The sequence below is a fragment of the Cebus imitator genome, unplaced genomic scaffold (genome assembly GCF_001604975.1).
Source record: "Cebus imitator isolate Cc_AM_T3 unplaced genomic scaffold, Cebus_imitator-1.0 Scaffold227, whole genome shotgun sequence".
Taxonomy (NCBI): Eukaryota; Metazoa; Chordata; class Mammalia; order Primates; family Cebidae; genus Cebus; species Cebus imitator.
The window spans coordinates 2309783-2323619 of NW_016107542.1; the positions used below are offsets into that span (position 1 = coordinate 2309783).

The following is a 13837-nucleotide window of genomic DNA, read 5'->3' on the forward strand; positions in this document are numbered from 1 at the left end:
AAAAAAAATTGATTCCCGGCCATAGCCACTGTCTATGTGAAGCCTGTGCATTCTCCCCATGTCTGTATGGGTTTTTATCTAGGTACTCTGGTTTCCTACCACATATCAAAGATGTGACCATTAGGTGAATGGGTGTGTCTACATGGTCCCTGTGTGTGTGTGTGTGTGTATGTGTGTGCGTGTGCACACTATGATGAGATGGTATACTCCCCAGGCCTTGAGCCATTGGAGTACAATCCAGCTACCCTCAACCTGGAACTTAAACAACTGGGAAAATAACTTTTGTGTTTGTTTTTAACAGTCTTTCTTAAATGTACATAAACTCATGTTCGCTTCAATGTTTAATGTTAAAAGTGACTGAGATCTTTATTTAGAAGTTTGATGATGTTTTTGTGACCAGAAATATGCCATAGGAACTTAATTCTGGTTTTATCAATTAGCCTTTGGTAAAATTGGTTTTTTATATATCATGTTGCTTAGAGTTGCAGTTTCCACGAACCTATCGAGAACATTAAATGAGGACACAGGGTGCTCAGAGAATCACAAATGCTGACCATCTGAGTCATTTTCTTAGATGGAAGCACTAAGCTACGCTTCTCAATGTCTAGAATGCAGTCCCTCTAGTGCCATCTCAATTAAGGAGGACAGGCTGCAGAAAGGTGCATTTAAAACAAATTAAGATGATCCTAACATCTATTGCTGTGGTATTAGTAGTATCAGGTTCTTTTTGGTCCCAGCTACTCAGGAGGCTGAGGAAGGAGAATTGCCTGAACCCAGGAGGCGGAGGTTGCGGTGAGCCGAGATCGCGCCATTGCACTCCAGCCTGGGTAACATGAGTGAAACTCCGTCTCAAAATAAATAAATAAATAAATAAAAATAAAAATAAAAAGCTCAAAAAGGAAGGTACAGTATTGTGACTAAAGCAATGCTTTTTAAAAATTTGCAGCCAATCTATATCAATCTATATATTTTTTTCATTCCTTTTTTTTGAGACAGAATCTCACTCTGTTACCCAGGCTGGAGTGCAGTGGCACCATTTTGGCTCAGCTCACAGCAACCTCTGCCTCCCAGGTTCAAGCGATTCTCCTACCTCAGCTTCCTGAGTAGATGGGATTACAGGAATACACCACCGTGTCCGGCTAATTTTTTTGTGTTTTTAGTAGAAATGGGGATTCCCCATGTTGCCCAGGCTATTCTTGAACTCCTGGCCTCAAGTGATTCAGCCGCCTCACCCTCCCAAAGTACTGGGATCACAGGCATGAGCCACTGGACCTGGCCTTATTTCTAAATTAGTCATTTAAATGTGTTCCCACTAACAATATGCTCAGCTCCTCATACAGGCCTTACCTGCCCATTACACCTTAACAGGCCACCCTCTGTTAATATCTGTATCAATTCCCTTATTGTTTCCCTGTCTGTATTTATGTTGTTGATTTTCTGTTTATCTTTTTATTGTTGTTGGACTTCATCAAGAGAATGTAAATCTATGAGGGCACAGAATATGTCTGTCTTATATACATTTGTATTTGTGGATATAACCTTGTGCCTGACACACAGTAAGTACTCAATATATATCTGTTGAGTGGAATAAATGGTATTCTTTGAGATTGTACCTTTCGATACTTTTTTTTTTTTTAAATATGGGGTTTCCCCATGATGGCTAGGCTGGTTTTGAACTCCTGACCTCAGGTGATCCACCCACCTCAGTCTCCCAAAGTGCTAATTTAGTAGAAGAGTAGTCTGTTGAGATCTCTGGAGAAAAGCAAAGATGGTTTAGTTGGCCAAATAATTTTGAGCAACGCCTAACGTTATCTTCCTTCTGGAATATTGGCATGTCCAAGGCTCTGAGAACTTTTGCAAGAAAGGAACCATTGAATAGTACTTAACTTAGTGTTTTCTAAATTTATATGACCAAGAAAAACTTTTTAAAAGAAATATCTAATAACATTCTGTGGAATGTATTCTAAAGAACACACCTTGAGAAATAGCTTTAAGCATCAATTAAGATCCTGGACCATTACACCAGAGATGATGGTAGATATTTTTCTGTACTTGTTGAAAGGCCAAAGACAGCTTTTTCTGATCACTCAAGAAACGAAGAAAAGCTTACTCTCACTAACTGGTCACTTTCATTGACAATCTCTCCCAACTCCTGCAAATTATGGATTCTTACCTCTTTTTAAATAGCTCCCATCACCAGGTAGCATCAAAATGGTCTTAAAAGCATAGCTGGCATCATATTGGGTCTACTTAAAAGGAATGCCTCCAAGAAACTGGTTTCAACTCCAAATCAGTGCTGTTGGCACAGGGTTAAATTTAAGATGGCTTATTTTTTCATTTGAGTTCAATTATTAATTAGCATTAAAATTTCTAACCAAAAACACTTGTTTTACAAAAGAATCTCCCGGAGCTTTCTTGAAATACTTTACTTTCAAATGAGTGAGCATCAGAATACTCAGGTAGGCCTCACCATCATTTTGAGGTGTGAGGTAAGTAACGCATCATCAATGGTTAAAGTACAGAAGTTTGTGACTCGCTTTTTAGAAATCAGTGCTATTCGAATGTCATCCCTATAACAGCATCACTCTCCCTCACTTGCATTCCAATATAGTTTCTAAAATGTAAGAGGAAGAGGTGGACTAGTTAATCTTGAGATGATATGTCTGTGATATGTGCCTATTACTGATATTCTATTAATAGTAAGACTGATTTTTAATTTATTCCTGAGCAGAAACAGGAAAAAAATGAAAAGGGATTGCAAAATCTGGGGTGGCCCCTGATCGTGTACCCCACTTGTGCACATACCATCTGCCATCTAGACCATGACTAAAAGCAACTGACAAAAAGTGAGCTCTGTTGGTCCACTTAATATATGCTTCAATTTAAAGGAAAAAAAAAAAAAAATATATATATATATATATATATTTCACATAGCTCTTAAAGATTCAAAGAACTGTACAAAGCAAGGTGAGCTTATGTGGTACCTAATGAAAATTTTCTGTTTTTCAGTATATCTGGGGGAGAGGTGGTGGTGGCTCTGAACAGATTCCAAAAAGTTACCAGTTCTCTATAAAGAGTTGCAGTTAACAGGCTGCCCTAATTTTGCCAGAAAGCAATACAGCGCTGTTCTCTAAGAAGGGAATATAAATGTGTGTTGCATTCACACCCATTTAAAATGCTGCCCTTGGTTTATAACAGCCTGTTTTGAGGTCACAAAAGTGAAAGCCATCAACCATGGTGGATCATAGGTCAATGTTTAACAAACATTTAACAAATCACAACTAAAGTTTGAATCTTTGTGGAAGCGTGAAATGGATGAAAGATTCATGTCACCTCTAACTTCTGGCCAGGCATTGTTTGCATCCACTTTTTAAAAGTCCATTTCAATACCAGGCCGGAGTTAAAGGAAACCTGCCTGTTTATGGCACTTCCAAGGTGAAAATGAAAAATTCTGATAAAGCTCATAGCCTTGAGGAAAATTTCAAGTGGCTTATTGCCTTAGTTTTCTCTTATTTCACTTATTCACTATCAGACAGAATTGAAGGACAGATGCTGCCTTTTGCTCTATAGGCTAACTTCTTCTATTCTCTGTGGAGACCATAGCTGGTGCCTTAAGTATTTTGCCACCCATTTATCTGTGTAGCCCTTGATTTAATGGACTCGAGATCTGCAAAGCACATTCCATGAAGGAAGTCTGTACATCGGCTGATGGGATGTGTGGGTGTACACGAATTATGCAAAGAGAAAAGTTACTCTTCTGCATGCAATGAACCAAATTATCCCCATTCCTTTACAGGAGATTTTTTTTTTTTTTTTTTTTTCCGTCTTCCTTTTATTTCTTTTCACAGCTTGAATAATGTTTAACTGAGATTTCAGATTTTTATTGGTTTTCAGTAGGATCCAACAGGTGTGGAAAAGGGCCACATACCCATAGTCAGAGCATCACTTTTGAGATCCCTGCCCCTCCTCACACATATTTATCTATGGCTATGGGTGCCTTGTCACTGGCCCCAATTCCACAGTAGGACTCATAAAGCTGGCAACGTTACGACCAAAATAATGTCATTTAGTGTCTAGGGGGAGGTTACAAAGAGGATTAGAGGCAGGCAGGCAAGCAGGGTATATTAAATAAGTCCATGACTAACAGGGTGTGACAGAAAAGGGTTTTATTCTTTTCAACAAAACAGTTCCCTAGGACTGGGACCATTACTCCACTGTGCCTTTATCAGGCTGGAATTTTTATGGTTATTTTTGATTAATTCACATTTTTGAAAAGGCTTTTTTGAAATGATGCCAGTTTTAAATTTTTAATTAAAGTCATAAATAGTCTTAATTCTGCCTTAAAAGGTTTATTGTTTCTTTTTTTTTTTATTGCTGCCAGGAAATATTTCAAATACCAAGTCCTGATGCGAGTGAGCAATTAGATTCTCTCCAAGGTCTAGTAAAAACATTGTATCATGTAAATATTACACGCTGGTATATCAGCACAAGATTTGGAAATGTGGATTGACTAGTTTCAGATTTATTAGCAACTGCTTCTCCTGGGAGTGACATTTCCTCTTTTTGTTGGATGGAGCAACTTTCATCATTTTAATTTCCACAAATTAATCCATCATGGATTCATAAAGAATTTCTATAATCTTTGGATAAAAAGCAGGCTAAAATTTGGAAAGTAAACACTGCAAACTTATCACTAAGGGCTGGGCAATGCAAGTCAACAAGTCAATGAAATCAAATTCAACCACTTGCAGAAAACAGTGACCATAAAAAGCTAAGCCACTTGAGAGACAATATCTCCTTGTACATAAGATAAAATTAAGAGAACACTGCAATATTTGACATGAGAGTATAATACTGCTCCTTAAAAGTATAACCTTGTTTATTTAGATTGCTTGTTAAAGGCTGTCTCCAAATTGTCAATAAAATAATATTTTGTAGTCTCAATATCTGGTTTTAGTTTTTCAGTCAGTGCTTCAAGAATCTTCCACACAATCAAAGGTACTCTTTCTTTATATAAGGGCTGAAACTTGTCATGTTTGAACAGAAGCCATTAATAATTGCTGAAAATATCCCCTGTTATGTTTCCAAACCTGTCAACTTCGGTTATCTTCTTAACTTGAACATCACAGGGTTGCTTATTTGTCTAGATAGGAGACCTATACTCTTTCATGTCCATGACAATTGTTAATCTCTACAAGGACACTCTCCAATGTTATTGATAGATTTACTATTACAATAAAACCTTACACATTTGGACAACTTGGAGGCAGAAAATGGTCAGACTTAATGGGAAAAACTCTCATCTACAAGGTTTTTTTTTTTTAAAAAAAATCATTACTTCAAATTTATAAGGTATATATAGATGATGACAAAAACAATAGACAGTGGTCCTGCTGAAAGTAGTTAATAGTATGCAAAATGGTGTGTTACTTTAAGAAGATTGAGCACGTACTTTCTAACTTATTTACATTATTAATTAACTTAGCAGTTCCTTTGCTTTTCTGAAACACCAGAATATATTCAGTGTCTGTCTAATGATCACAGATATCAATTTCCTGGGATTCCAATTAAAGGAATTTACTATATTTCTGGTAAAAAATGATTTTAACAATTAACTTACAAGAGTGGGTTTGTATGCAATTAAGACTATCAAATCCCCCTGACTGAGCATTTTTCTAACTCACAGGGAAAAGGTCAAATTCTTTCCATATACGCACCCTCGGCTGGCATTGTGCTAATACCTCTCAAGGAAGAAAAAAAAAATCTCAAGTAACAAAAAGGCTATAGAGAATTTCCCAACATAAAAGTGTTAAATCCCTATAAACCATGAAAGAATGCAAAATTTCTAAGTAGAAGCCACGGTGACCTGAAAACCCTTGCCATGGGGTTCAATCACTTGAAATACGTTGAGTCTTAAAACTGCCCTTAAATTTGTTACAAAGGGCCCTTAAATCAATCAGGCACCTATCTCAATACTGATGAAACACTCAAAAAGCCAAGGTCAGCTCAACATGCTTTCTGCCATGAATAGAAGATACTCACTGGTCCAAAAATTTAAAAATTTGGTTATTAGGAAATTCCATGAAAGGTAGTAAGCTCTCTGTCTCTGGAGGGGTTGAAGCACAGTACAGCCAACCACTTGCTAGACATCTTATGGAGTTAGGACAGCAAGCCAAGTGGATAGCCTGGTTGGTCTCTCACATTTCTTCCAAATCTAAGATATTATTATTTTTATGAACTTTGAAAATGCATTAACCCCTCATTAATGTCAAAGTGATTTTAAGTTCAATTCCTTTTTCAGATTTTCTTAAAAATCCAGAAATCTGCTTTTTCTCTAAGCTTAAAGAATGCTCTCTACTTGTCCTAGAGATTTACTTACCTTCTTCATTAGAGCTTCATGATTTTGGCCAATTGATATTTTATGAAAAAGTACTTCTTTCTAGAAAAAACTTCTGTGGCATTGTTTTTCCCAATTCAATTTTCTTTCGCTATCTGAACTTAATTTTAACTTCCATAAAAGCTTTTATGTTGCTTTCCAGTTTAAGGGACTTTCACTGCTTTTCTCTGATTCCCATTATACAAGCTTTCCCCAGAAATTTGCAGAGCTATACCAGCTATGCAAACCATAGCCTTGCTATTGCTTCATGGGAGACTTACCTCTTCAAATGGTCTAAAGCAGGTTACACCATGAGAAGTATAAGAATTTCAAGCACCCTGCAGAAGTTCTGTGTATGTAAAGAATAATTTAAACATGCTTTTCCTGGCTGGAAAATTCTCTTTTAAAATTACCTTTTTTCTTGCTTGATGATCTTTGGAAGAATGTGCCTTCACATGCTTTCTTAGGGAACTTGGGTCTGTGTAGCGTTTGGTACATCCTGGAATTTGACAAGCATAAGGTTTCTAAATGAGAAAGAAAGAAACAGCTGTGGTTAAATCATAAAGGTAACTGGGGAATGTTTTACTCAAAGACTATTGACTTCAGAGCATGAACTGTTACCAACTGACTGATGTGAAATGCTGGCTAACACTCATGCATTTTAATTACCAAGTCTAGTAACTTTGCATGATGGTAAATAGAAGGGTAAACTTTCAAGGAACAAAGAGATGCCCTATCCTTGATGATTTCTAAGAGATTGCTTTAGTGTGCACTCTAACCACAAAACCTCTTGCAGCATTTTTTAATGTGGAAATTATTAGTAAGCATCTCCAGTCATACTTACAGTTACGTTTCCCTGAGAATAATCTTTGGTACTGTCAGAAACTAGTAAACACATACTCTTTAAGGGTTCAGGTAAAGAAGCTGTAGAAAAGTCCAGAAAAAAACTGGGTATTTTTCAGAAGAAACCTGATTCAGAAAGAGAGAGGGAGAGAATTAAGAAGAGAAAATTAGTGTAAAGTGAGTAAGAGACAGTAGGGTTCAAACAGACATGTGAAAAATCATCCAGAGAAGCATTAATAATATTAGTTGCAGAGGAGTCCTGGTAGTGAACTTGAGTTAATTGAACAAGCTCTTGATGGAGTACAATCAGAACACACATTTTGGCTATTCCAATTCCCCATGCTCCTGAAAGATGTGAGGTGTGGTGCTTAAAGCTGAGTCTAGGCTATGCTTTTTTTAAAGATGTTGTTTTGTTCTTGTTGCCCAGGCTTGAGTGCAGCAGCTTGATCTCCGCTCAATGCAACCTCTGCCTCCTGGATTCCAGGAATTCCCCTGCCCCAGCCTCCCAAGTAGCTGGGATTAAAGGCGTGTGCCACCACCCCCAGCCTTTTTAATTTTTGTATTCCTCGTGCTTGGTACAAAATAGAAATGAATGAATAAGAGCAGCTCACATCCATTCACATTTCAGCACCTATTCCTACTGTTATGATCCTTAAACTCATCAAAGGTTTGAGACTATGACTCTTCGGTTGTGAGATAAATCAAAATCTTCTGCTTATTTCAAGAAATGAAAAATTAAAAATCACAGGATTAGCTATGTTCGTAACATATATTAATAGTAACTGGTCTGCTTAGTGTCTCCTCAGGTGAGGTATTTGAGCTATGCTTGTATAATGTGAAATGTAAAGAAGAGACCTGAAAGCCTATCTTGGGATTCTTGATCTAGAAACTTGTTATCGTTTTAAAATATATATATCTAATTTATTTTTAATGTTGCTTCTGTTTTTATGTGCATGTGTGTCATTCTGTGGGCCAAGAAATAAGTGGGTTACATCATTTAACCTACTAGAAGCCATATTTATGGTTCACTCCATTTTTGTGTCTTTTTTGATTCTAAGAACAAGGTAAAATCATGAATATATAATTTAATTTGGGAAACTAAACTTGAATTCTGTGTTTGATATCTGCTATGTTCATTGACTGACTATTTGACTGGTTGGTTGAATCACTCCAAAGTACAATCCCAGGATGTGCTGGGCACTGTGCTTCAGATTAGGGATTTAAAAGTGAACAACGGATAAACCAGCTTCTCCATATCTCATGGTTTCCACAAAATAGTGAGCTTATTATTGGCTAAAGTCACATGCCAATTAGTTTCTACTGAGTAAGCAAAGGTTTTCTTTAACCTGGGAATCTTTTTTGAATTCACATAGCCTTTCTGCACTAGCCTTCGCTACCCTGTGCTGGCCTCAGGAGTACAACTAGCTAAGATCTTTGCTGGCAATCCCATTGTAAAAGCTTCTGCTTTGAGCATTAGAGGAGATGTTGCATGTACAAAACGCTTAATGACTATTAAGAAGTTATATAAATTGATGCCATTATTATTACCATGATCACTACAATTTAGGTTGGTGATGTCATTTTCTATTTGATTTTGAAATGTTCTAGAGAAAGCTTGACTACACCCACTTTTCCTCTCAGCGCTCCTTCATTTTCTTCTCTTGTTGTCAGCCACCAGGAAGGGACTGGTATGCCAAAATAGCAATGTCAGGTACTGGGTTAAGCAGTGCTGCTGCAGCTGTCATTTTATCTCAGGTTACCTAGGCTTTAACTAGCATGCTACACTTCATCCAACCATATATTTTGTTATTTTCCACCTGTACTGTACAATTACTTTCTCTGTTTAGATACTGACATTCTAATAAAGAAATTAATTAATACAAATTTTAAGGGTTAGAATTAAGAACTCAGTAATCTTTATGGGAAGACTGTTTTTTCTACTAATACAGAATCCACTTAGTTAAAGAAAGATACTTTATCCAAAATTCTGACAGCATTAGCATAAGGAGTGCTTAATGAAAGGGAGCAAGGACTTACATTTAAATAATAAATTCTTCAAGCAAGTACAGTTTGTTTTTTAAAACAAGTGTGTGATATCTATATGCTCTTAAAAGAGCTTACTAGTTTGTTAAATGTAGTAAAAATGTAAACAGGAGCTAGTTTGGAGCTCAAAGGAAGAAAGATGGTTTAAAAATATTTAGTAGAGAAATAATTTTTCCAAAAACAAAAGTAGCTGAGTTTTTAAAAGCTATTGCATTGAATAAAAATCGGGAAATTATTGTATTAGGTAGCTATCCTCAAAAATTTTTAACAAAGATATAGATTTTTATTTCAAAATGATTTCTGAAAATGCGTTTAGTTTGATTGGCTAAAATTAGCTCCAAGCAAAGGAGGGCAGTGCGGAACCGTGACACTGAGCCTCACGATAGTCTTTCAAACCACAGATAACTAGCTGGAGTAGAAGCAATTTCTCAAGACAATCTTGTCCCATAAATGTTCATTCTTCCATGATAAAGGTTAATGACAAATTGGAAAATTTATTGGATCCTACCAAGACCATTTTAGGCACAACAAAATAGGGCATTTTAACACAATTTATTATTTTTTTCTTTTTCTACTTAAAAAAATCCCACTATTCACTATATTTATTCATTTAGTATTCTATTCTATTGGTCCCAAAATCACTGAATTCAGGTAGAGGAGAAACTGGGTCCATCCTACACTCCTGTTGCTCTAATTATATTTGAGATATTCACTAGGCAAACCATCACATTTATGCATATTAGGGGATAATTCTGTTTAGAAAGGTTATGTGACATATAGCTAAAATGACTTCTATCGATATGACTAATAGAGACTAATATAAAATTTAATAAATATGTCAACTATAACATCAGAAGAATCTTAAATATGTATGAGAAGGTATGTAGAAATAACAGTATCTTTTCAAAATTCAAACTCTGGTGTAGTTTAATAATAGACATCAGAATGTTAGCACCGAAAAAGTACTGTCATGAATACATTATTTGCAGAAACGTGGGATAAGAGATCTGTGATGTGTATAATACACTTACCCTGATGGCTTTGTTAAGTGAAGTGAAATTACCTAGAGTCTATCTGGCCTAGTGTAAGGAAAATGGCATCAAAGCCTGGGAAATGCAAAGGAGGGCTATCAATGTAATTGAGAAAATAAAAGACAAGGATCATAGAAACGGCATTTGGGAATGAGCAAAATGTTGCATTAAGGGAGTTAAGGGTGTCATAATGAAAATCAATTGTTCTCATAGGGTTGATGTCAAAGAATATGTGGCTGTTAACAGATAGGAAGCATGAGGAAACTGAACTCTTGGGAAAGATTTGCTTTCTTCTTAGATCAGTTGAAGGTGAAAATGCCAGGTGGTTTCTAAAGCAAAGGGCCAAATTCACTCTCGAAAATCATTCCAGCCACAAAGTTCTTATGTCAAGAGGAAAGGAACCAGGGTATAAAAAAACAAAGAAAAAAAAAAACAAAAACTGCTTCATATTCCTGGCAATAACATGTATTACCGACTTGATATCTGAATACTGAGTTTAATGCCAGTCTCTACTGATCACTCTCAGTACTGAAATCTACCACAGGACAGCCCCTAAACTGCTTATGCTTTGTACATAGCAATGACCGAAAAACCCTTTTGTCCCAGGAGGTTGTAATATTTAGAATAACCTGCTACTACAGAAAAATGAAACAGCCAAATAGGACCCCATCTGGCCTTTTACCAGGCTCCATTGCCGCCCTTGGCATTGTCCCTGTAACCTGCAGACCATAAAGCGAACATTTCACCAGCCCACTATCAAGCAGGCACTTCCTCACACTGGGCTCTGGGCTGGAAAGTGGAAAGCTCCTGCCATTCTTACAGTGTCCAGATGTGTCCGCTGGTGTTTGGCGCGGTCGCTGGAGTTACTGAAGGCCTTCTGACAACCTGGATGCTGGCACAAATAGGGCTTCTCGCCTGTGTGGCTCCGCAAGTGGATCTTGAGATTTTCAAGCCTTGAAAAGGCCTTCTTGCAACCTTCAAACTGCAAAAAGAAAACAATTTTTGGTTGTTGAGAAGGACCTTGAATGTTTGAGCCTAGGGGACAGGAAAAAAAAAAAAGTCCTTCATTTGTACTTTGCCTAAAATGATAAAATAAAATCAAACCCAAACAGTAATAAATATTGCTTCTAAAAATATCCAAATGTTTATGTGAAGTGCATTTTTCCATTGAATATAGATGCCACTTTTGGTACCAGATTTGGGTCCCAAGCTGATTTCTGTGATTACTTATGTCAGAGAGAATTCACTGTGAGCCATCTGGCTCTGTTAATTAAAAAAACAGTCATGTGTGTCTTAAAGGTGTATTGAAAATTAACACACTTTTCCATTTCCAAATTGGTCTAAATTGAAGGAACTGGAAAGGAAGAAACTTTTTGACAACTAATAAACTAATAAAAAATCAGAGTGATATATGAAAAAAAGGAGAATTGAAGATTCGTGAGTCCAGGATGAAAAAGACATGTGTCCACTAGATCAATATGACCACAAATTTCCTTAACTATATTTGTAAGTTTTTTCCAACTCGCAAAAGAGTGACCATGTTAACATATATGGTAATGCCAAGACTAATGAGATAAAGTTTTTAACACGTTTTATAAAACAAGGTAAAAGACAGGCAATTCATTTAGTGCAAAACCATTTTCCAAATAAAGTACTGTAATATTCTAATCTTTGTTTTATTTTTTAAACATTTTGTTATCTAATTCATGAGGAAAAGAAGATGAAAGGCTTAAGATTTCAATAAATGTGTCACTGGTTTGTCAATAACATTTATTGACAGTAACATTTACTTAATGTCTTCTAAGGACAAAATATCAGCTACTATTAATAGGGTCAAACTTTGGAGTAACAATCTAATAAAGAGAACGTGTTAGAGAAAGCCTATAAATGAAGCATAAAGGTGAGATGGGGATTTATCTTTCAACTCTCTCTTTGGTGCTAAACCCCAGAATATTTATGTTACTTAGACAGTTTTAATCCCATTTGAGTTCCCACTGGAAGGCAAACTGAGAAATATGGAAAACCTACCAGAATGAAGCATAATACATTTAAAGCAATTAAGAAGACTCACTTCTTATAGAGGAATGCAGGGGGGTAAGGGTGGGTAAGGAAGGAAAGTAAGTTCCATATGGTTTCCATTCAAAATTAGCAGATATGAATTAACCTTGCTGCAAGAAATTTTCTAAAACTCTTTGGTTTTCTTACTATCATAGATGGTAGAGGACATTGTTCACAACAGAATGACCTAGAACTGGCCAGGTTTTGGTTATTGGAATTTTCATTTTTAAGAAAAGGATGAACTAAGTAAAAAAAAGTAATTAAACATGTCATAACTCCATCTATTTAAGTTGTCCAGATTTTGCATGCTGGGGTATTTTAAGAAATTTATGAAAGTTGCACTTATTTTTGATTGAGAGTTATACATGTTTCACAGACATATGTTGGTTTATTTCAATTTTGATATTTTGCTTAAAATAATTTTGGTGTTTTCCTGATTTCTATTTCACATAAAAATAAATTTAGCCTGAACAGAAGATGAATGCTGACGAAGCCAACTACTTTTTCAGCAGAGTAAAAGGAAACGTCACTAGAGGGAGAGAGGAATTAGGGGGCTTATTTCTGCAGGTTTTCAAGTGACTCTCAAATTTAAGAATAAAGGGAATCAAAATTAACCCCCAACTCATAGCTAAGAGGCCTCTGCTGAACAAACCTCTGTTTTTAGGGTTCTCTTTGAATGACGACTCAGAGAAAACTCTTGGAGCTCAGTTTATTTGACTTGGAATCACCTGGTGGACCACACTTAGGTCTGAAATGAGCTTGTGGTTTTAGACACGCCAAGTCTGTAGACTAAGTTTCTAGCAAGGCTCTTTTGTAGGGTGGATTCCATTTTGGGGCCAGCTCCAGGGGCGCATTCCCAAACCCGAGTAGGCCCCACATCCACTCTGGTCCACAATCACCCCAATCTTGGTCTGAGAGAAAGCTGCATTGTTTCAGCACCACGATGAGAGTGAAGAACTACTTCAGAATAGGATTAATGAAGTTTCTGTGAGTACAGGATAAAATAAGATCCCTAGTTCTACTATAGAGGGATTAGAAGGATCCAAGTCATGTCTCTGATGAATTCAAACTGTTCACCTGATACAGCATAAACTATATGTAAGAATACCATTTCCAAGTTCTTTCCAGTTAAATATCCACTTAAATATTCAGTTAAAAGTCAACTAATTGCTATGATTACTATTAACAGAAGCAATATTCAAAGACCAAAGGGCTTATTGCATTCCAAGCAAATCAGTGCAAAATGAACAATATCTCAAGACATCCTGACCACTTTCTTTTTTTTTTTTTTTTTTTTTTTGAGACAGGGTCTCGCTCTGTCACCAGGCTGGAGTGCAGTGGCACGTTCTCGGCTCACTGCAACCTCCAACTCCCTGGTTCAAGTGATTCTCCTGCCCCAGCCTCCTGAGTAGCTGGGATCACAGGAACACCACCCCACACCTAGCTAATTTTTTTTTATTTTTAGTAGAGAAGGGGTTTCACCATG

The 13837-nt window shown here is 36.6% G+C and overlaps 1 protein-coding gene across 4 annotated transcripts in view; it reads right to left on the reverse strand.

Annotated features, from left to right (window-relative positions):
- The window catches only part of GLIS3 (GLIS family zinc finger 3), a 501312-nt gene that overhangs the window by 99320 nt on the left and 388155 nt on the right, over window positions 1-13837 (reverse strand). For all 4 annotated transcript variants that reach the window (XR_005195239.1, XM_037727311.1, XM_037727312.1 and 1 more), the window contains 2 exons: window positions 11114-11275; window positions 6790-6900 (listed from right to left, as the gene is read on the reverse strand). Coding sequence is in view for 3 of the 4 variants with exons in the window: in XM_037727311.1 (XP_037583239.1) it covers window positions 6790-6900; window positions 11114-11275 (273 nt within the window). In the remaining variant the exon portion in view is untranslated. The remainder of the gene's footprint in view (window positions 1-6789; window positions 6901-11113; window positions 11276-13837) is intronic.